At 42.0% G+C, this 21009-nt stretch overlaps 1 protein-coding gene across 4 annotated transcripts in view; it reads right to left on the bottom strand.

Moving 5' to 3' along the window:
* The window catches only part of APAF1 (apoptotic peptidase activating factor 1), a 127960-nt gene that overhangs the window by 42566 nt on the left and 64385 nt on the right, over positions 1-21009 (bottom strand). For all 4 annotated transcript variants that reach the window (XM_056574624.1, XM_056574627.1, XM_056574626.1 and 1 more), the window contains 6 exons: positions 19264-19395; positions 18255-18380; positions 17060-17209; positions 9377-9505; positions 6878-7003; positions 4576-4695 (listed from right to left, as the gene is read on the bottom strand). In XM_056574624.1, coding sequence (XP_056430599.1) covers positions 4576-4695; positions 6878-7003; positions 9377-9505; positions 17060-17209; positions 18255-18380; positions 19264-19395 — 783 coding nt within the window. The remainder of the gene's footprint in view (positions 1-4575; positions 4696-6877; positions 7004-9376; positions 9506-17059; positions 17210-18254; positions 18381-19263; positions 19396-21009) is intronic.

Genomic DNA, 21009 nt, shown 5'->3' with positions numbered 1-21009 from the left:
CGCGTGCGTAAATGACCGAATAATAATAATAATAAATAATAATAATAATAATAATAATAATAATAATAAATATATTATATATTTATTTATTACCTACAAGCCTAGTGGCTAATCCAAAACTCAATTATATACCTACAAAAATTAGCCCAGAAGAATTATTTATGTAACCAACATCTCTTTATTAATCACAATCAATAACAATAGGTAGAAAAAACCTATAAAAAATACCCACCCTTAAAAATGCCCCCCCACACACACACACAAAGGCAGGATGTGGGGAACCCAATATATAGATTCAATAAAATGTACAGAGTCCCTATCAGCATGCCATCATATAATAATTAGATCAAGTACTGTACCTGTCGGTAACATGCTGAACAAGTCCCCACGCTCCTACCACCTCGACACGTGTTTCGGGCAATCCCTTTCTCAAGAGGCTCATGGGAGTGAGGAACTGATGGCCCTTTATGTGGCGTGCCCTCCAATGGCGCATGAGAGTGGTCCGAACGCCGCACGACTTCCGGGCGGCGTCATTGGCGGAAGTACGTCATAATGACAACATCCGCCAATACTGACTGCTGAACGAAAGATCGCGCTACGTCGGAACCACGCGCATGCGCACCGGGCAACACATAGTTATAGTGAGGAATAATTGCAAGGAGGAGCTATTCAGCACCCCACCAACAGGTAGGTAAACAAAAGGGGAGATACGAACATATGTATATTCTAATCCCTTTATACGACCCATAATCCATTAATAACAATGATATAGAATCACTTAAACAATAGCATCACATATACAAACTAATAATTAATGTATTTTTCTATGTTCTAAATTATACCACCTCCACATTATCATATTGTATATGTTGTTATTATGCTAATCCATTATCACATCTTACCCCTATAAAAAATATGCCTAACCTTCATGGCCCCTCTTCCTTGTCCCTCAAACAGTGAACATAGCATAATAGGTACTGTTCAAAGCTATGGAGTGGTTGATAAAAGTACCCATGATATAATACTACCCCTCCCCCCCCCCCCCCCTCCACAAACCCCACTTCTATAATAATATATAATTAAACCGCACGGTCAATGGCGTACGCGCAAAAAAATTCCAAAGCCCAAAATAACGTATTTTTGTTCACTTTTTATATCATGAAAAAATGAATAAAAAGCGATCAAAAAGTCTGATCAATACAAAAATGGTACCGCTAAAAACTTCAGATCACAGCGCAAAAAATGAGCCCCCATACCGCCCTATACGCTGTAAAATAAAAAAGTTATAGGGGGTCAGAAGATGACTATTTTAAATGTATAAATTTTCCTGCATGTAGTTATGATTTTTTCCAGAAGTACGACAGAATCAAACCTATATAAGTAGGGTATCATTTTAATCGTATGGATTTACAGAATAAATAAAAGGTGTCACTTTTACCAAAAAATGTACTGTGTAGAAACGGAAGCCCCCCAAAAGTTACAAAATGGCGATTTTTCTTAAATTTTCGTTGCACAATGATTTTTTTTTTCCCATTTCACTGTGGATTATTGGGTAAAATGACTGAGGTCACTGCAAAGTAGAATTGGTGGCACAAAAAATAAGCTATCATATGGATTTTTAGGAGCAAAATTGAAAGGGTTATGATTTTTAAAAAGGTGAGGAGGAAAAAACAAAAGTGCAAAAACGGAAAAACCTGTGGTCCTTAAGGGGTTAATGTAACTGACTCACTTTAAAGGGGTGCAGTTTTTTTAAAACGGGGTGATATAAGGGGGTAACATACAGGCCCCTCAATTCCCCTTCAGAAATGAACTGATCCCTGAAAAATCTGATTTTGAAATTTTCTTGAAAAAAAAAAAAAAAAAAAAAAAATATTATATATATATATATATATCTGCTAAACTTAGAAACCCTCTAACATTCTAAAACAGTAAAATAATGTTTATCAAATGATGGGAACATAAAGTAGACATTGTAGATGTGAATTAATTTATTAGGTGCGGCTATTTTTCGCAAACATTTTTTTATTTTTTTTTACAAAAACCGCTAAATCAATAAAAAATTACAATATGTCACAAAAAAAAAATAATCTCAGAATCGCTTTCATAAGTAAAAGCATTCCAAAGTTATTACCAAATAAGTGGACACATGTCAGATTTAGAAAATTTGCCTTTGTCATTAAAGGGGTACTCCGCTGGAACACTTTTTCTTCAACTGGTGACAGAAAGTTAAACAGATTTGTAAATTACTTCTCTTTAAAAATCTTAACTCATTCCAGTACTTATCAGCCGCTGTATGCTCCACAGGAAGTTCTATTTTTTTTTAATTTCCTTCCTGTCTGACCACAGTACTCTCACCTCTGCTGACACCTCTGTCCATGTAAGGAACTGTCCAGAGAAGGATAGGTTTGCTATGGGCATTTGCTCCTGTTCTGGACAATTCCTGACATGGACAGAGGTGTCAGCAGAGAGCACTTGTGATCAGACAGAAAGGAAATTCAAAAAGAAAAGAACTTCCTCTGTATTATACAGCAGCTGATAAAGTACTGGAAGGATTAAGAGTTTTAAATAGAAGTAATTTACAAATTTTCGATAATTTTTTCCAGTGAAGTACCCCTTTAAGGTCAAAGCAGGCTAAAGAGTAAAGGGGTTAAAGGACATCTGCAGTGATAGAACACTTATCCCCTATTCACAGGGGGATAAGTGTTTGATAGCAGGGGGGGTCTGACTGCTGGGACCCCCGCGATCTCCTAAAAGGGGCCCCGGCATTGTCGGGCTGGGCACTGGCTAATGCGCAAAGTGTCGACCGCACTGAGGTCAACGGTACGCCCCCGTCCCATACAGCTCTATGGGAGTGGCGGGGAGGCACGAATGCTGCATCCCAGCCTCTCTCATAGAACTACATGGAGAAGGCGTGTCTGCTTCTCCTGCATGGCAGAGCCGCGGCAAAGCCGTGGCCCCGTGCGGGAGATCGTGGGGGGTTCCAGGGTTCAGACCCCATCGCGATCAAACACTTATCCCCTATCCTGTGGATAGGGGATAAGTGTTTATCACTGCAGATTTCCTTTAAGGCTAGGTTCACATGGCCGTTGTCTCCCATCCAGATTTTCCCGTCAATGCTGCCCAAACGGACCATACTACAAACGGATGCAAACTGATGCCAGATGCCACAGCCAGGAGTACTCCCCTTAATGGAACAGACTATATTCCAATAGTAGTTCCTCGGCTGTGGGAGTCTGCAGGTCGGCTGGTGAGACTACAGTAGTGCTCGTACTACTACCCCCATCATGGAACAGTCTGTTCCATGTTGGGGGTAGAAGTACATGGGCTGAGGAATTGATCGCACCAGGTATCAGACCTGAGACCTGATGCGATCACAAGCTATTAACTAGGGAAGCAGGCGGCCGTTCACGGGTCTTGGCAGGGTCTTTAATCTGAGTGGTGATCCATGATTTTATTTTATAGACGATTTTATAGATTTCATTGTTGCAGTCACTACAGCACAACCAGCCATCTGCCTCCCTGGGCTACAGAGAACCACAGCAGGGGTTTAGTTCAGCAGCAGTGTGGGCCGAACTTTGATTTTATAGAGAGCCAGCCGGCTGGCCGGGGAATGCACAATGCCGCCTGCTTTCCCGGCAGGAGTCGTCCCTCCTACTACAGCTACCATGACAGCGGGCGGCACTGTGCAGCATTCCCCAGACGGCTGGCTCTCTATACAGAAAACAGCAGCATGGGTTTATTGCAGTGGCAATGCCGGACGGCTCTTTCTCTATGTCCGTTGCTGTTCTCTGTATCCCAGGGAAGCGGATGGCTGGTTATGCTGTAGCAACTGCAACAAAGAAATCTATAAAATCATGTCTATAAAATAAAATCACTGTGTGATCAATCAGTGTGCGATGAATCCCTCAGCCACTGTACTACTACTCCCAACATGGAACAGATTCTGTTCCATGATGGGGTAATAGTACAAGCACTACTGTAGTCTCCCCAGCTGCTCTCAGACTACCACAGCTGGGGGAACTACTACTTTCATCAAACGAGTCTGTTCTATGAGGGGAGTAGTGGTGGTAGACCCGCAGTACTGCCGGAGTCCGCTGCTTTGAGCATGCTCAGACATAATAACAGTTCAAAAACTGATTTTAAAAACTGTGTGCAAACTGAAGACATTAAAAGCTTATCTGTTTGCCATAGACTTAAATGTTAAATTTGATATATGCATTTTTAAATACAATAATGAGCAAAGATCTTGAAAATAAGGAAATATACTATTTTTACTTCATTAAAGCGTACCTGTCAGATCCCAAAACAAATTTTTTTTTTTTATATGTTACTCAGTACCTAATCTTGACCATATACATCTAATTTTTATGCTATCACCTATATTTAAAATGGCACAGGGGAAATCAGACTGAGGAATAATAATATGGCAAATGGGGTGAATGAGAGTTGGGGGTGGAATGATGTGGCATTATGTTCAGAGCTTCCAAGTAATTTATTTTAAATGTATTTATTTTTTCAAAAAATGTCTTGTTTAAATGTTTCTATAGTGTATTGTATTTTTAATAATCTACTCACCAGTAACCGATCATCCTTATCAGGTGCCAGAACAGTCACTTTACCTCCACTGAACACCACATCAAATTCACGCTTTAGGATTGTGCCTGAGGGCTTGCACACTTTGCTTGTTTCCCAAATCTATTTTTAGAAGATAAACAAAATGTCATTTATTATGGGGTATTTTTATAGATGTGACCTAATTGCAAGGCACTTCCTTTCCACAGAATATTTTATATAAATGTAACATATAAAAAGCTCTATAGAATTCTTCAAACATTATAGTAGCCTATTATAGAAAATCTTATAACCCCATAATCCAACTAATCCATAAGGAATACTAGTTTAACACATACCCACTAAAAACTACATATCTTTCAGCCCAGGTAAAGCCAGTAATTTAGGTATGTTTACATGTACTATGCACAATATGAGTCATTTCAAAAAAAGAGTATGTGCCAAACATGCACAAATTGTATTATTTACGTAGAAGACAAGACAGTGCACAAATAAAAAACATGTATATGCGAGAAAGAGGAATACAACAATAGATTGTGATATCACCGGCTCTGCACAGGAAAAGGTCAAGGTACATAAATTATTATAATGGGGTATATCCCAATTTAAGTATAAGAAATATATGCGTATAAAAAAAGATGGCCTAAAGCACAATAGATATATGTAACTATTGCACATCAGTAAATATTGCACAAGACGAAGGCGACGTACCGAAAGTACGTTGGAGTGGTGCTATCTCTGTCCTCTGCCAGTATACTGTACTTTGTTTACACGCTGCCATTACGTCTGTATCCCTTGATCCTGCCTCTGTAGGTGGTTGTTCTATGCACATTGCACTTTCCCTATATGTTTACATTGTCAAGCTCTGTATATGAGTTATTTAAATTTGTCATGTGCAATATTTACTGATGTGCAATAGTTACATATTTCTATTGTAGATGTGCTTTATGCCATCTTTTTTATACGCATATATTTCCTATACTTAAATTGGGATATACCCCATTAAAATAATTTATGTACCTTGACCTTTTCCTGTGCAGAGCCGGTGATCTCACCATCTATTGTTGTATTCCTCTTTCTCGCATATACATGTTTTTATTTGTGCACTGTCTTGTCTTCTACGGAAATAATAAAATTGGTGCATGTTTGGCACATACTCTTTTTTTGAAATGACTCCGTTGTGTTCTCTTGGTTTTTTAAATATTAGATTGGAGTTCATATTTTACGGCCTGCACTGGTAATTGGGGTGTCACTAGACAGCACACAATATTTAGTGTAATACTATAGCTGTGCAATAAACTTTCCCAATACTGTGTCTACTGGTTTGTATATGCACAATATGAGCGCAGATACATATGTTGTATAAAACATATGTATGAAAGAGGTTATCCCATGGAAAGCATTATCCATCCATAGGATAGGTAATATATGAACACTAATTAAAATGGGGGTGTTAACCCTCCTCTCCCTGATGCAGAGAAGTTTGGATTGAGCGGTGATCATAAATGCACTCTGTCAGAAGGAGACAACTGGGAGGTGTTCTTGTTCAGTCCTTTAAACCTCCATACCCTATAGAAAATCCTAATTTGACACACACACACAAAAAAAAAAAACACTACAAATCTCACAGTGTACAGCCAGCAGCACACAAAGAGCACTATTAGGTGGTCTTTTATCAACAAAAGATCTCAAAGATCAATCTCAAAAAGATCAACGCTTGTTTACTAAGCCTACTGCACAACTTGGTAATCATGCCCCTTGCTGCCATCACTCGTCAGTGGCACATCACCAATGGCTGATAATTACCCGCTGTATTAGTATACCTTAGGGTATATCTACTTGTACTAGTATGGTGCAACTAGAAGGATCAGGGAAATCAATGTTACATTTAAACTCCTTCATTAAAGTCTTTGGACCCTATTTACATCACTTTATGACCATACAGCCATCAAAAGTCTACATGTGACTATGTTTGGCCTGTTTTATGTCAATATAGGACAAAAAAAAAAAAAAGTGTAGTGGACTATATATGCTCCTATACATAGGACTCCTACACTTTCAGCTGTACACATAAAAAGTCATCAAGAGTAATAAGGTTCTGGAGATCAGTACAAATCCCAGAGATCAGACACTCAACAGTCTAATATCTATTCTTTTGAAATATATTTGCACCATGTCTGGATTCAACTCAACTGAAAATAAAATGTTATTTTATATAAGATATTAATCAAGTTACCATATTAAATAAGGTTTATTACATATACTGAAAACGATAAACATTTTAATATAAAACGATAAACCATACCTTAACTGTCTGGTCATCTGAGGACGTCAAGAATGAAGACCCTTCTGGAGAGAATTTGACACAGTGGACCCAACTTAAATGTGCATTGAAGTCAGCTATTTTTGTATTAGAGTCTATATCCCACAGCTAGAAAGATAAAGGACACACAGGAAAGTTGTTTTCAGCAGTAATGGAATGTGAACAATAAAATTCAAGCATGTGACAAGAGGCATATTGTTTAGGTTAGATAACCTTGTAGATGCTGAATGCAAGGTGCACCTATAACTGCTCTATTCAAGTACAATTGTGTTTCCTACTTCTCTATATAGTCAATTCTAGCATCATGCATACTTTACACTATAGTTATCAAATGTATAATGACTAAAGGTATAATGGCTGTGCTGTGTTAAAGGGGTACTCCGGCCCTAAGACATCTTATCCCCTATCCAAAGGATCGGGAATAAGATGTCTGATCACGGGGGTCCAGCCGCTGGAGACCCCTGCAATCTCTCATGCAGCACCCACCTGTCTCATCTGCATGCAGCGCTTGAGGCTCCGAGTCTGAAGCCTCAAGACTATGGGGCCGGAGTATCATGACGTCACAACTCCGTCCCCATGTGACGTCACGCCCCGCACCTTCAATGCAAGCCTGTGGGAGGGGGCAGGCGGCCATGATCAAACTATCAGACATCAGATGATCAGACATCTTATCCCCCTATCCTTTGGATAGGGGGATAAGAGGTCTTAGGGCCAGAGTACCACTTTAAAGTACATAAGAATATACATATTCTGTGTCTTCATTACTACACTCACTTCTGTGACCTTGTTGCTATGACAAAATTACAGGATTGGCTAGGTAGTTAGCCAAGCACACAACCATAATGAGTGATAACTGTGAAATTCAGGGATTTTCAAGCCTTCTGCCTCTGGGCACAGAACAGATGTACTGTTAGAAGCTCCAGAGAACTGATAGCTAGGGCACTATATTAATGGCTTGCTATCCATAGCCTATCCATAGCCTGATCTCAGAAGGGCACGACCTACTAATGGCATTCTCTCTTCTCTCTGATTAGGCTGCTTTCACACTCTAAAATTCATCCGTTTTAAAGATCCGTTTGATGTTCCGTTATGAAAACCCTGAAAATCGGCCATTAAAGATCCGTTAGAAAATCCCATACTGTTTAAAACGGATAATGTAAAAATCCCATAGACTATAATGGAATTTTCTAACGGACGTATGGGATTTTCTAACGGACATTTAATGGTCGATTTTCAGGGTCTTCATAACGGAACATCAAACGGATCTTTAAAAACGGATGAATTTTATAGTGTGAAAGCAGCCTTAGAGAGCCACTACAAAGCTGCTGCAAGATATACGCATGTGCAAAAGGTCTATGATGCCCATAACATTATGTCAGTTAGTATTTAAAATGCAAAATTATTTTAACTCCATCATGACTGCCCCAAGTAAATATACGGGCTGGTCCTTGAGCCTGCAGAGTGTTAATGCGGGTGAATTTGACAGCTCTGCATTCTACTGTGACATTGAAGCGAAAAAATCAGTTCCCAGCCACTAAACCATCACTCACAGTGATCATGACTCGCTGCTCTGCTTCAGCATTCATAGTGAATGCTAGGGAAGTCTGTGATGTCAGTAATGAAGTCACAGGGCTTCCCTTACCAGGCCTGGAGGCATGCAGGCCCACTCATTGAGAGGGATGATATAAATATTTATAAGGCGAGTGCTGAACGAACAGCAATGACATCAATGTGCCCGAGGAAGAGATAATTACCCCACCCGTGCAGCAAGCTGCTAATTAGCATAATCACAAAAAAGAAGAATAACGGAGCAAAGGATCCGCTTGTGGTAGGCATCATTTTAATCAGTGTCACCCGCACCACCAGCCAGTACCACTGGTTAGTGCAGGTGACACTGGTGACAGGTTTCCTTTAAAAATTATTCAATACACTACAAATACATGTAAAGTATCCTGCACATATTTCATGCTGAAGATTTAAAGCTGCAGATTTCAATGTAAACTAAACGACTGATCGCAATTTAAATCAGCAGAAGATTGTGTACACGTCATATCCTAAGGGTGCATTCACACATATCGTGTCCTATCTGGATTCGGAATGTAGGGTTACACGTGGCGTATATGCAGAATATTTCCCACTGCGCAGCGGGAAATACGCAGAGTATTCTCCTGTGAGCAGACATATAAGGCTACCTGCGGGACCAGCATGGGGGCATGACTGTGGCGCGAGGGCCCGCCTCCAAACCCCACTGAACGCACAGGGCTGCTGCCAGGTACTTAGTATGTTTCCTGCTACGCAGTGTGAAATACACTTCATATACAGTATGTGTGACCCTACACTAAAGCAGTATATGGTCATTTATATACACCGATAAGCAATTCATACATATATGTGATGCAAGAAAGTAGAATTGAATGTAGTTTTTTTTAGGGAACATCACAAATTTTATACAAGAAAAAAAGGACAGAACATATAAATTACCTGGACAACATAATGTGACAGTGCCATTGCTACAATCTGATTTGTTGTACAGAAGTCACAATACAGTATAATGCTGTTCTGCAATGCTTCAAGCTCAAACACAAGATCACTGCTTTCCACATCAAAAATCTGTAATGATAAAACATTGGTTAATTGTGAACTCATTTTTTCTCATAAAAACACAACACATCTGCAGAATTAAAAATAACTGTCCTCTTTAGATATTTTACTTTTTGTTAGAAGGGCTTATGATCTTAGACAGTTTCACTGTTGGGACACCATAGGACCAGCTGCAATGTATGAGAGATCTTGCAAAAGAGTGTTCATTTCTAATAAAAGTGCTTTCAGGCTGAATCTGCTGTTCAGTGGTAACTTCATATTGGGTTTGTAATGGTGAATATTATGAAATTTTCAATACCAACTGAGAGGTCATGTTGACCTTGTTTGCACCATTTCTACCCTGACTTTGATTGGGACCAGAACTAGGCTTCTGGATTTTAGCAGCAGCCAGAATCCTACCAACCCGACGTGCTACAAGAGTTGTGCCTATGCTCGCACAACGTCTATAGGCGTTTGTAATCCATGTGTAAATGTACACAAGTCTGAAACCCTGTTGCCTTATGAGTGTCTCTTCTCTTTTGTACATCAATTGCTCAGGTGCATTTAAATCAATGAAAGCATACATGGACTGGTTTAGTCCTCCATTAAAAGATTTTTTTGTACTCAACGTAAAATCTCTTTCTCATAGCCTTCATTGGGGGACATGCTCTTGCCACTAGAAGGCGCTGACACTAGGAAAAAAAAGTTAGCTCCTCTCTGGCAGGATAAACCCGCCCACCTGCAGTGAGGTAACCAGTTTTGTCACAAAGCAGTAGGAGAAGCCAACAAAGATATGTCCGAAGGACCCAAGAAAGGAATCCCGGATAAACAACCTAAGAACCAGAAAATAAAACAGCAAAAAAAGATGAAGAAATGGGTGGGTGCGGTGTCCCCCAATGGAGGCTACGAGAAAGAGATTTGACGGAGAGAACAAAAACAAATTTTTTTTTTTTTTTTAAAAAGCCTTTTCTCGGTCGCTCTTCATTGGAGGGACACCTTACTGATGGGACATACCAAAGCAGTCCCCTAGGGTGGGAAAAACAACCAACAGAGAAAGGGAATCAGTCCAGAGACCGAACTCATGCATCCACAAGGCCAGCGGATGAGCCCCCAGGTTAGAGACAAACTAGGCCCAGAAATGGAGCTCCCGGAAGAATCCTTGTCCATGGAGATGGACTAGGACACCAAAGGAAGGGACTGTCCTCTGTAGAGACTCAAGACACCCAGGCCATATAAAGAGAGACAAGAAACAGTTGACCAGGAAGCCAGATGGGCCGGAAGCAGATAGGAAACAACTCCCAGGAACCCAGCAGCGAGATCAGTGTACGCCTGAGCAGAAGACGAGCACAGGAGGTGGAGACCAGAAACCACCGGAGGGGGGGGGGGGGAAGGAAATCTGCTCTGGAAAGGTCTGGTGCATGAGAACAAAGACCTGAACAGCTGCAGAGCCAAAAAAAACCCTGTCCCAGGGGCCCACCATGAGCACCCAGAAGGCAACAATAGCTGGGCTGGTATAATCCAGATGACCTGAACGCCCTCTAATTTGGGAGGACATGGACTCCGAAGGAGAAAGGAGCAGAATTCCCTGAAAAGGGGGCATCCCGGATACCGGAGAGACAGACATGGAAACTGGAGAGGTCAGAGTCACCTGGAAGATGAACCTCTGAAGAGTAAGGAAAACAAAAGTCCGCAAAAACCCAAGGAGATAAACCGGACTTGGACCCCAGGGGCCCAAGCAGACCAGAGCATTCCGAAGAAAATGTCCCACCAGAACGGGAATGTAGGGGGAAACAAAGGGGAACCCAGCTGGGACTCTCAGGTTCTGGGCACAGGAAGGTTCCTCCAGAAGACTATGGAGTCAGTGCAGTACAACTGACACAGACAAAAGGGAAGGAAGAACACGCCGAGGGAGGAGAAAAGCAATGGTAGTACCCGAACAACAGACAGTGGCCAGAACAGCTGTCGCCAGCCATACAAGATTACATAGACTCCTCCAACAAAGGAGAGAGCCAAGGCTGCGTGAATAGTAGTAGATAACTAAAAAAAAAAAAAAAAAGAGCCAGGCTGCCAGTAAGCACAAAAGCCTAGACAGTAAAAAGCTATGTTGAATGCTCTCATCAAAAGAAGACAAGGGCCCAGCCGGATACCCCACCTATATAGTGGGAACAGAGAGATGGCATCATCATGGTGGCAGAAAAAGCTCAACAAACTATTCCCCCTAGTGGAGGGAAAACAAGGGTGGTTGAGTTGAAACTCAGCTACTGGCAATGCCAAGCACCCTGATCCTCGTACCCCCTGTGGAAAGGGGATTGGCAAAATGTGCCAGGCACTATAGGAGCAGGGAAATGCTGCCCCACAGCCATGGGACAATTACAGGATGGAGGTAGCCCCCAGGCCCCAGCAACAACCCATCACTGTATGGAGGACCCACCCTGTGTCCCCAGAGGGATCGGAATCCTGCATACTGGAGCTGGGCAAAAGACAAAAAAACGTGTTGAAAGCCATTCTGGACGATGACAAAGGCAACAGAGTATGTGCCTGAGCCACCCTGGGCAGAAACCCTAGAAAAGTACCTGGAGGCACAGGGAGGGGCTGAACTGCCTGTCACCCCATCAGGCCCCATGCCAGAACAGAAGCACTCTACCGCCACAGAAATGCGGAAACAAAATCACAGGAATCCCCTATACACACCCCTCCAAACAGAAGGAAAGGTGGGCTCTACACTTATAGAGCGGCCTTAGCATATGTAGAGACACAGACATGGGTACCTCATGATAGTAGTGGGGTACCAAGTCTGCAGACACGAAAGAAACCGTAGACATCCAGAGGACAGGCAGGAATGGAGGCATGCCCCTAGCAGAACAATATTGCACCCTATGAAAGGAGAACAGAGTGATGCTGCTGTTGCTGAGAAAGTCCCTGAAACCTGCAGAAAAAACCCACACCCCATCTCCTAATGGTGCCACACACCAAGACTGCAGGCGCAGACTCAAGAGATGAAGAATGTATGTGGAGCAGAGACCCTGCAGACACCGTCTGATGTACAGGTAGAAAAAGGTCCCATGAACCCAGAGACACACTTTGCGGAACTTCACCTGGAAGGGAAGACACCGGACTGCAGCCAAGGCATCGGCAAAAACGGGGGAGGTGACCAGGTGGATTAGCAAACAATGCAGACACAGTCTGGCTATGTGGCATAAGCCATGGCCATGACGGGTTCCGCATACGGAAACACACAGTGAAGTGAGATGCCAGCCTTCAGACAGAGTAGCAGGCATGCAGAGAGGAACCTGGTAAAGTAGGGAACCCTACAAACCAGCATGTGGTGCATTGTATAAGGCCCATGGGGCAACACGGGGTGACTCACTTGGAACACCTTGGCAGTGTGTTACCTGAACTACTGTCCAAGGTGTGGAAAGTGTATGGTAGTTGACCTGACGTAGTAGTAAGCTATGCGGAAAAGGGATATGGCTGGTCAAGGCTGCAATAGAAATCAGTGTGCAATACAAGTATTGGCCACAAGAGGGTGCCAAACCACACCAAATGGCCTGAGTGACCAAGGAATATATACTTTTTTTTAAAAATTTTTTTATTTTGTATTAAAATATTATGCAAAAATGCCTGGAAGGGAGCATGGGGCGCTGGGGGCCCAGAAAAGTGCTGCCCGCAGAAGCTGTGACTCTTATGCGGCAGACAGGAAGCCACTGGAGCTCCGGGTAGGGGAAAGCAGGTCTGGGTAGGGGAAAATAGCAGGCCGGGATAACAAGCTCCTGCCGAGCTGCTGCCTTGGGAGCAAAAAGAGCTTTTGCCAAAGCCGACCCCCAGCAGTGCGCGAGCCAGAGAGCTACGTGCCGCCATGATCCCCCCGAACTCCCACCGGCTGAGCACCCTGGAGCCCACCCCTGCCGGCGCAGAGGTGAGAGCTCCGGCCGGTGGGATGCCTAGAAAGTGAAAGTAAGAAGCTCCCAGCCGTTCGCGCACCTCCCTGGTAACCCCCCCCCCCCACCATAGACTTGCTGAGGACAGAAGATGCAGACGAAATTGCATGAATAAAATAGCGAGGGTTAACCCCTCGTTGCCCTCACCCCAAAAAACAGCCCCAGAAATAGGGGCATAAAACCACTGCTCGTTCGACGAGGGGAAGGGGGGGGGGGGGGGGGGGTTGTATACTCGCCTCAGTTTCACCTACTCACCCAAGATGTCATCAGCCAGCTTTTTAGTCACCTGCATCACGTCAGGCTGAGACAGCCGGATGAGCAGGGAAGATAGGGGTACCTGGGCCCCTTGGTGCAACCCCAGGCACTGGCTGCAGGCGGGAAGGGGTTAACGGTGCATACTCTATGCCCCAGGCCCCTTAGCCGCATATTGGTGGGGGGGAGGTAACGCCATGCTCCTGAACCCCCACCTGAAAAAAAAGGAAACAAAAAGGGAGTAAAGAACCTGAATAAATAGCACTGCTAGAAAATAATAAAAAATAAAAGACCAGGTCTGGGAAGCTCCCAGACTTGTGTCTTGCCTCCTACTGACACTAGCTAAAACTGATTACCTCCCTGCAGGTGGGCAGGTATATCCTGCCAAGGAGGAGCAGACTTTTTTCCTAGTGTCAGTGGCTCCTAGAGGCAAGAGCATATACCCCATCAGTAAGGTGTCCTCCCAAAGAAGAGCGACAGAGAAAAGATCTAGGTGAAAACTTATCAATAGGTTTAGAGCCTTTTTTGGTTTCGAAAAGTCACAGGAATGTCTTTGTTGCAGAAAATTTGTGTGACTTTGTGCTGAAGTGATTTTAACTTAAATGAGTTTGGTTCACACTGATTTTCCACTTTGAAGTGGATTATGATTTATAAAAAGTGTTGTCACAAAGCCCACAATTTGCCGCAAATCTACACCAGACCTGGCTGTGGAGAGGGGGTAGAAAAATCTGTAGAAAAGTCGCAAAGAAGGAATCATACAAAGTGGTGCTCTAAAGTGATTGTTATTGCTTACGTGCGGCAAATTTATCAGCCTATGAGCGATATTATGATAAATATTTTGCACGTAAGCAAAACCAAATTATTTCAAAACACACTTTCTAAAAGACACACAATGCTAAATGTCCCTCATAAGCTGTGCTCTGGCATATTGATGAGGGTCTTGAATGGAAAATCAGTTTTAAAAGGGGTTCTCCACCATAAAGTGATTTTAGTACGTACCTGCCATACAGTAATGGACATGCTTAGGAAGGATCTGTGCTTGTCTTGGGGCTAAATGGCTATGTTGTGAGATTACTATAATGCTGTGGGTATCTTTTTGTGAATTGGGTATTTCCTGTTTGAGTTTTTTTCTCTCAAACTACAAATCCCATAGTTCCTTGTTCGTAAGTGTGAGGTCACTTTCCTCCTTCCTACACATCAGCCACCCCACCCATTGAAACAAGAATATGCATTCCATTCAAACCAGGGTGCCTACAGCTGTTGCACAAATACAATTAGTTGCAGAATGATTTATCTCCCTCCCAGAGGTCTCTCCACCCATTGAAGCTGGACAGGCTCCCTTTGCACACCTGACTAGTGATGTCATGTCTCGGCTGCACTGCAACCTGGAGAAACCTGAGACCTTTGTAATTTTGTATACTGTTAAAAAATAAATATTAGGTTGAAATCACAGAATAATTGCGAGACCACTGTTACACACAGGTACAGACACTATATTATGAACTACACTAACTTTACAGCCCCTGTAGAATAGTAAAATAAAAAATAATAGAATACTCCTTTAAGTCAGGATTCGCTCATAGGTTATTTGAAATCTGCATTTGTGTTGTGCATATCTAAGCAGAGGGGGCTCAATAATAGAGTAGAAAGGGTTTGTAGCATCTTGCACAAATGAACCTCACATTAATACATGCAGGTTTTGCAGCAGCTAGCTGCTTCTTTTTCTCGAAGAAGTATTTCTAAGATAAGTTCCTAGAACTGCTTCTATAAAAAGCCATAACAGTAGCACAAGTAACAATCCAAACTAAGGGTAGCGTCACACGTAGTGCATCCACTGCGTATTTGACGCTGCGGATGCGCTATCTGCCGCTACAAGCATACACAGAGGGAGCTGCGAGATGCGCATGCACAGTGTACTAAAGACATAGGGGATGCTCCCAGCCTACCTCAAGGAGCAGGAGGAGTGGCCACGATGTCTGGAGAGCTGCACATCCGCACGTGACTCACAGCTCTCTCTGTGTCTGCACGTTGTGGTGGATTGAAGCGAGCAGGACACACGGGCACAGCTGGAGGCACACTAAGGACAAGCAGTAGCGCAACTGCAGCGTCAAATATGCAGTGGATGCGCTACATGTGATCCTACCTAAAAAGCGCAACTGTCACTACCAAATACCTCCTAAGCGTAAGCACAGTATGCACAAGCTATGTTGCTGTGTAATGCAGCCATACCTTTTGATGCTTGGTGGCATTATGTGCAGTCAGAAAGGCTTGGCCCAAGGGCACTCTGCCTCTCTCCTGCTATGTCAATGCTTGGCCCGCTGTGTGATTGACATGTACCATCCATCTTCTACTACAGCGCACCCGAGAAGTCTCTGCAATCACACAGTCCCCTGGCCCCGCCTCTAACTGTTCCTGACTGCGGACAAAAAGGGATTTTTGAGCACATAAAGCCACCAATTAGGCAGCCAAATGGCTGTGTTAAACAGCAACACAGTTTGTACATACTTTGGTTACTCATATTTGTGCTTGAAGTTAGTGTAAAAAAAAACTAAAACAACCGGGCTCTAAGGGTATGTTCACACAATATCGTTGCCGATATTCTGAAGCTGGCTTCACATTTCTGCAGCATACTTGACAGTTGGGATCCCATTTTTGTATTCAGATTAGCACCATTTCCAGGAGGCTTATCTGCATCCAGCATTCCCAAGTGATATGCTTGAAATAAGTGAGATGTTACTTATTCCAACGTATCTGAAATCTGTCCTACAAAATATGCACTATATTTCACAGTTTGAAAACCATGGGTGCATATTACACACATTATTTGGCACATTATACTCCAAAAATCACAAGCTGAACGTAGCCTAAAGGTGTAGAAGTTTTCTTTACAGCAACCTGTGGAAAAGTACAATGGCATGGATTAACATGAGTTATTACATGCAGATTTCACTGTGCATTTCACTCCTTACAACTCATGGGTTAAAATTCAAAATTTACAATAGTTTAAAAAGGGCACTGTCACGATGAGCCGTGGCAGGATATGTTTAAATGTACTGGGCAATCTCTTAGCTCGAGACTGACACGATAAAGTTTCAAAATGCCAAAAGTCCCATAGACTTATGGGGCTTCTAGCTTTCCGAGTCCTGATCGCATCAGCCTTGGAAGAAGTCTCTGGCTATGAGATTGCCCTCCCACAGTTTATCATGACAGGTACACGTTAAGATTCCAATTTTTACAGTGTGTAAATAAGGTTGTGTAAAATGTTGGCTTGAGGTCCTTTTAACAACTGGTCTGCTGTGCATGAATAAGGCCTTCTAACCAGCACTGTGAAGAGTTTGGATCCATACAGTCTGTCATATGTACCGTAGTTTAAAAGTCAGTCAGTGACACTTACATATAGGTGATTCTGTGCAGTCACCATAATCCTGGAGCAGTCATTTGACCAAGAACAGCATTTCAGCAGAAACTGGGACTCATCGTTTTTTTGAAAAGAGTCTGCAACATCAATGGTCTTGTATTCATTAGCAGATGACACATCCCAGAGCTAAGGAAAGAGAAATACCACAGTAAGGACTTCAGCTTTTACTATTTAGCAGTAGGTAGCCAAGTTTCTGAATCTGAATTGTCACCACAACTCCGTTCTGATCTGCTGACTTTAAAATGCTAAGTTCATAAGGTGTATTAACTTATTCCTTTAAATTAGGCTAATCCTCCTCCATTTTATGTGGAATAAGTGATAAATCACTTATACAAGCATATAAAAAATTACGTCCTGGAAAAAAATACACGCTGTGGTTTACAGTATAAACTACGGAACATAATCCACAAATTCTGGAGCGTAATATGTGACAAGACACAAAATGGAAACAGGGACTGACTAGCAAAGTCTGACTTAGCCGCTGTTCACACAGGCATCAAGGTTTATGTTTATACAAAATTCAGATCAATGTAGCCTCCAGCAAAGGTCAACTGGAGTCTAAAGGACACAGAGTGTTCCCGTGGTCTTGCAGTGGTGAACGGAACAAAGACAAATAAAAAGTGTTCAAAACCAACAGAATTAAGAAAAAAGTCCTAAATCCACTGCACTACTTACCAATAACACTATACTAAATCTAATGTATTAAAGGAAAATCTGTCACCAGTGTTACCTGCACTAACCTGTCGGTACCAACAGATAGTGCAGGTGACACTGATGACAATGGTACTCACCTTGTCCCGTTCCATGGCAGGGATCTCCAGTAATCTTGGCGGTTAGCTCCAGCTCCAGGCACGGGCGGAGCTTATTGAGGTCACAGCTTCTGTTCTCTAGCAGCGGAATCCAGCAGGGAGCAGCAGTGGTGACTTCACTAAGCTCTTCCCATGCCCCAGGCCCATGCCCCAGGTCGTGTGCCCAGAGCTGGAGCTAGAGGCCTAGATTACTGGAGATCCCCGCCATGGAACGGGACAAGCAGAGTACCTTTGTCATCAGTGTCACCTGTACTTTCTGTTGGTACTGACAGGTTAGTGCAGGTAACACTGGTGACAGATTTGCTTTAAAGAAAAGTAAGAATAATTCAAAATTTCCTTCAGAAAATTAACAAATAACTTACCATTAATGTGCCATCCATAGAACAGCTGGCCAAATACTTGTCATCTGGTGAAAACCTGCAATGGTTGACGTAGTCTCCATGGCCAAAAAGTGTGTTTTTACAGTACTTCATATCAATGTCCCAAAGCTGTGTGCACATAAGCAGACAAGACTTAAATCCTCCAAAAGGTGCCAAATTGCATTTTTTTTTGCTCCACAAATAATGTTTTTTGGGTTTTGCATTATCTGTATCAGTCCATGCCTACATTTGGATGCACACAATAGTAGAGGCAAAAGGGAAAAGTTGCCCATAGCAACAAGATCACATATCATTTGTGAGGTCTTTTTTTGCGAATAAAAGCAACAATCTGGTTGCTATGGTCATATGCCATTTCTCCTTTGCATCAGTTTTGGTGCATTACTCCTCTCATTTTACCTAAGACAAAACTGCACAGCTCCAGCTGAAAGCGGTATGTGACTGGGGAATTCATCAATAAAAACTGCACTAGTCAGGCTCCTTTTGTCATCCACATTAACAATTTTTCTTTTATATTTCACATATGCAAACAGTAGCAGAGGCAAAGTGAAGGAAGTAATTATACCTTTAGTATGTTATAGAATTTTCCTTTTAGCAATCAGGAAATAATGTATATATTATTGTAATTAATTTCACGTAAGCTGGCCGTAATGCTAGTTTTGTATTGGTTGGTAATAAAATACCTTTACAATACTAAGCACAAATCAAGTTAACAAGTGATATTTACTGTTGAAAATCCTTTATCTTTCAGGATCAAGGCGACTAATAGTTATTATTTCTGCTTTGCCTTACAGACAACATAAGTGTATAGCAATTACAGCACTATTACTTTCTGCCCCAATGAGCCAGCATAGTAATTACTGGAAAAACAAGCAAAAATGTGCCTGTCCAAAATGGCAGAGCTATTCTTTCCGCCTGGCTAAAAATAAAAATGACACACAGAAAATGTAGTAATAATAATTACAACGTTAAATATAAGAAAAGGTTGACATACTTTGAGCAAGCAGTCATGGGAACATGTAGCAAGAAGAGAAGGAGAGCTTCCATTGGTGAACTGGCAGCAGGTGACAGTCTCTGAATGCTCATCATATTCCCGGATCAGCGCTCCTGTTACCACGTTCCAAATCTAGACAGATTGAACCGAAAATCAGATACCTATAATCCTAGTGACCGCATACAGTATATTATATATATATGCACACATACATACACCCACGTCTCTGTATTTTTACTCACACTTAAAAGGTCTTAGATCAAACTACTGTTATTATTAGATAAAAAGAATCCATTTAATATCTTTAAACTCAAACACTGTGATTGGCGTTTCATGCTGAAAACTCTGCCAATGTAAGATCGCGCAAGTATTATCTAGACGAATCTGTGGCTGCCCATGTGCGTCATAGAAATCTACCCCATCTAGGAGCTGGTGTAGATTTCAGTTAAAACTTGTGCCAGTTTAATATAATAAATCTGTAGGGGGCAGGAGTCCAAACCCCCTTTAAAGATTAGTGACTTTTTGTATTTTTATCATAAAGAGTACCTGTCACGATCACAATTCACAATTTTTTAAAATAATTTTTTTGTTTTCTACCTTGATATTGCTCTGTATTTTCTGCTCAGTCTCTGTCAGATTCACAGATTGGGAAGGGGAATTACCCAAGCGTGACATCACCTGGAGCCATACAGGAGAGAATTTCCTCCCTCACTCTGTTACACACAGCCCAGAGCAGTTCAGTGTAAGTTGAGCTATGATTGGCTAAGGCTGCACACACCCCTCAGCAATGCAAACTGCATTTACTGATTTTGGACGTCTGCCAGGCCAGCAGGAGTACAAAGTCTGTGCAAGAGATAGGGGGAAATGTGCTCTGGCCAAGTAGGGAGACACCTAATGGCAGCTTTTTTTAAACAAATAAAACATAGAAAACAAAGTACAATAGAAATATTTTTTAATTTACCATAAGGAGTGCAATAGCAAAAATTTGTTTTAATGACAGAGCCTATTTAAAAGATAGCATGCATGCCGTACTTTTGTACACAAAAAATAAAAATTAAAAAAACACGGGGGAAAAAAAAAAAAAAAAAAAAAAAAAAAAAAGGCGTACCTGCTTGATAAATAGTCAGCCCCATTAGTTTGTGCTTTAGGGTACATTGACAACTTACTTATCTATGAAAATGAGAAACTTGCAATTGTAAGAAGATTGTATATAGCCAGAAAAGTAAAAGATAGACACTGTCTTAGTAATACCCTGTCAGTTTTGACAGTAGGGCTAATGGTTGAAAAAAGGTTTACTGGCTTTTTATTTATTTATTTTTTTTAAACATTGATTTAAACAAACACACTGGGGGAGATTTATCAAAACCCGTCCAGAGAAAAAGTTGCCCGGTTGCCCATAGCAACCAATCAGAATGCTTCTTTCATTTTGCAGGGGCCTTGTTAAAAATGAAAGACGCAATCTGATTGGTTGCTATGGGCAACTAGGCAACTTTTCCTCTGGACAGGTTTTAATAAACCCCCCCCCCCCCTGACTGAAAATGTGAAGCAGCTATAAGGACTCAAAAAGCAGCACACGAAGACCTGTCCTAAAAAGAATCAAACACAGATATATAAAAATATAGAACACAGTCCACAACAACAACAGATGTACTCTCACTTTATTTCTCACTTTATTGTAATACAGCATGCTAGGATATTTTTTTAACATGCAAATCAGATTAATTGCACCTGGGGTGGTGCTCACAC

The sequence above is a fragment of the Hyla sarda genome, chromosome 4 (genome assembly GCF_029499605.1).
Source record: "Hyla sarda isolate aHylSar1 chromosome 4, aHylSar1.hap1, whole genome shotgun sequence".
In the NCBI taxonomy this organism is placed as follows: Eukaryota; Metazoa; Chordata; class Amphibia; order Anura; family Hylidae; genus Hyla; species Hyla sarda.
The sequence above is the reverse complement of the archived record's forward strand: the minus strand, read 5'-3'. Positions and strand labels throughout refer to the sequence as shown.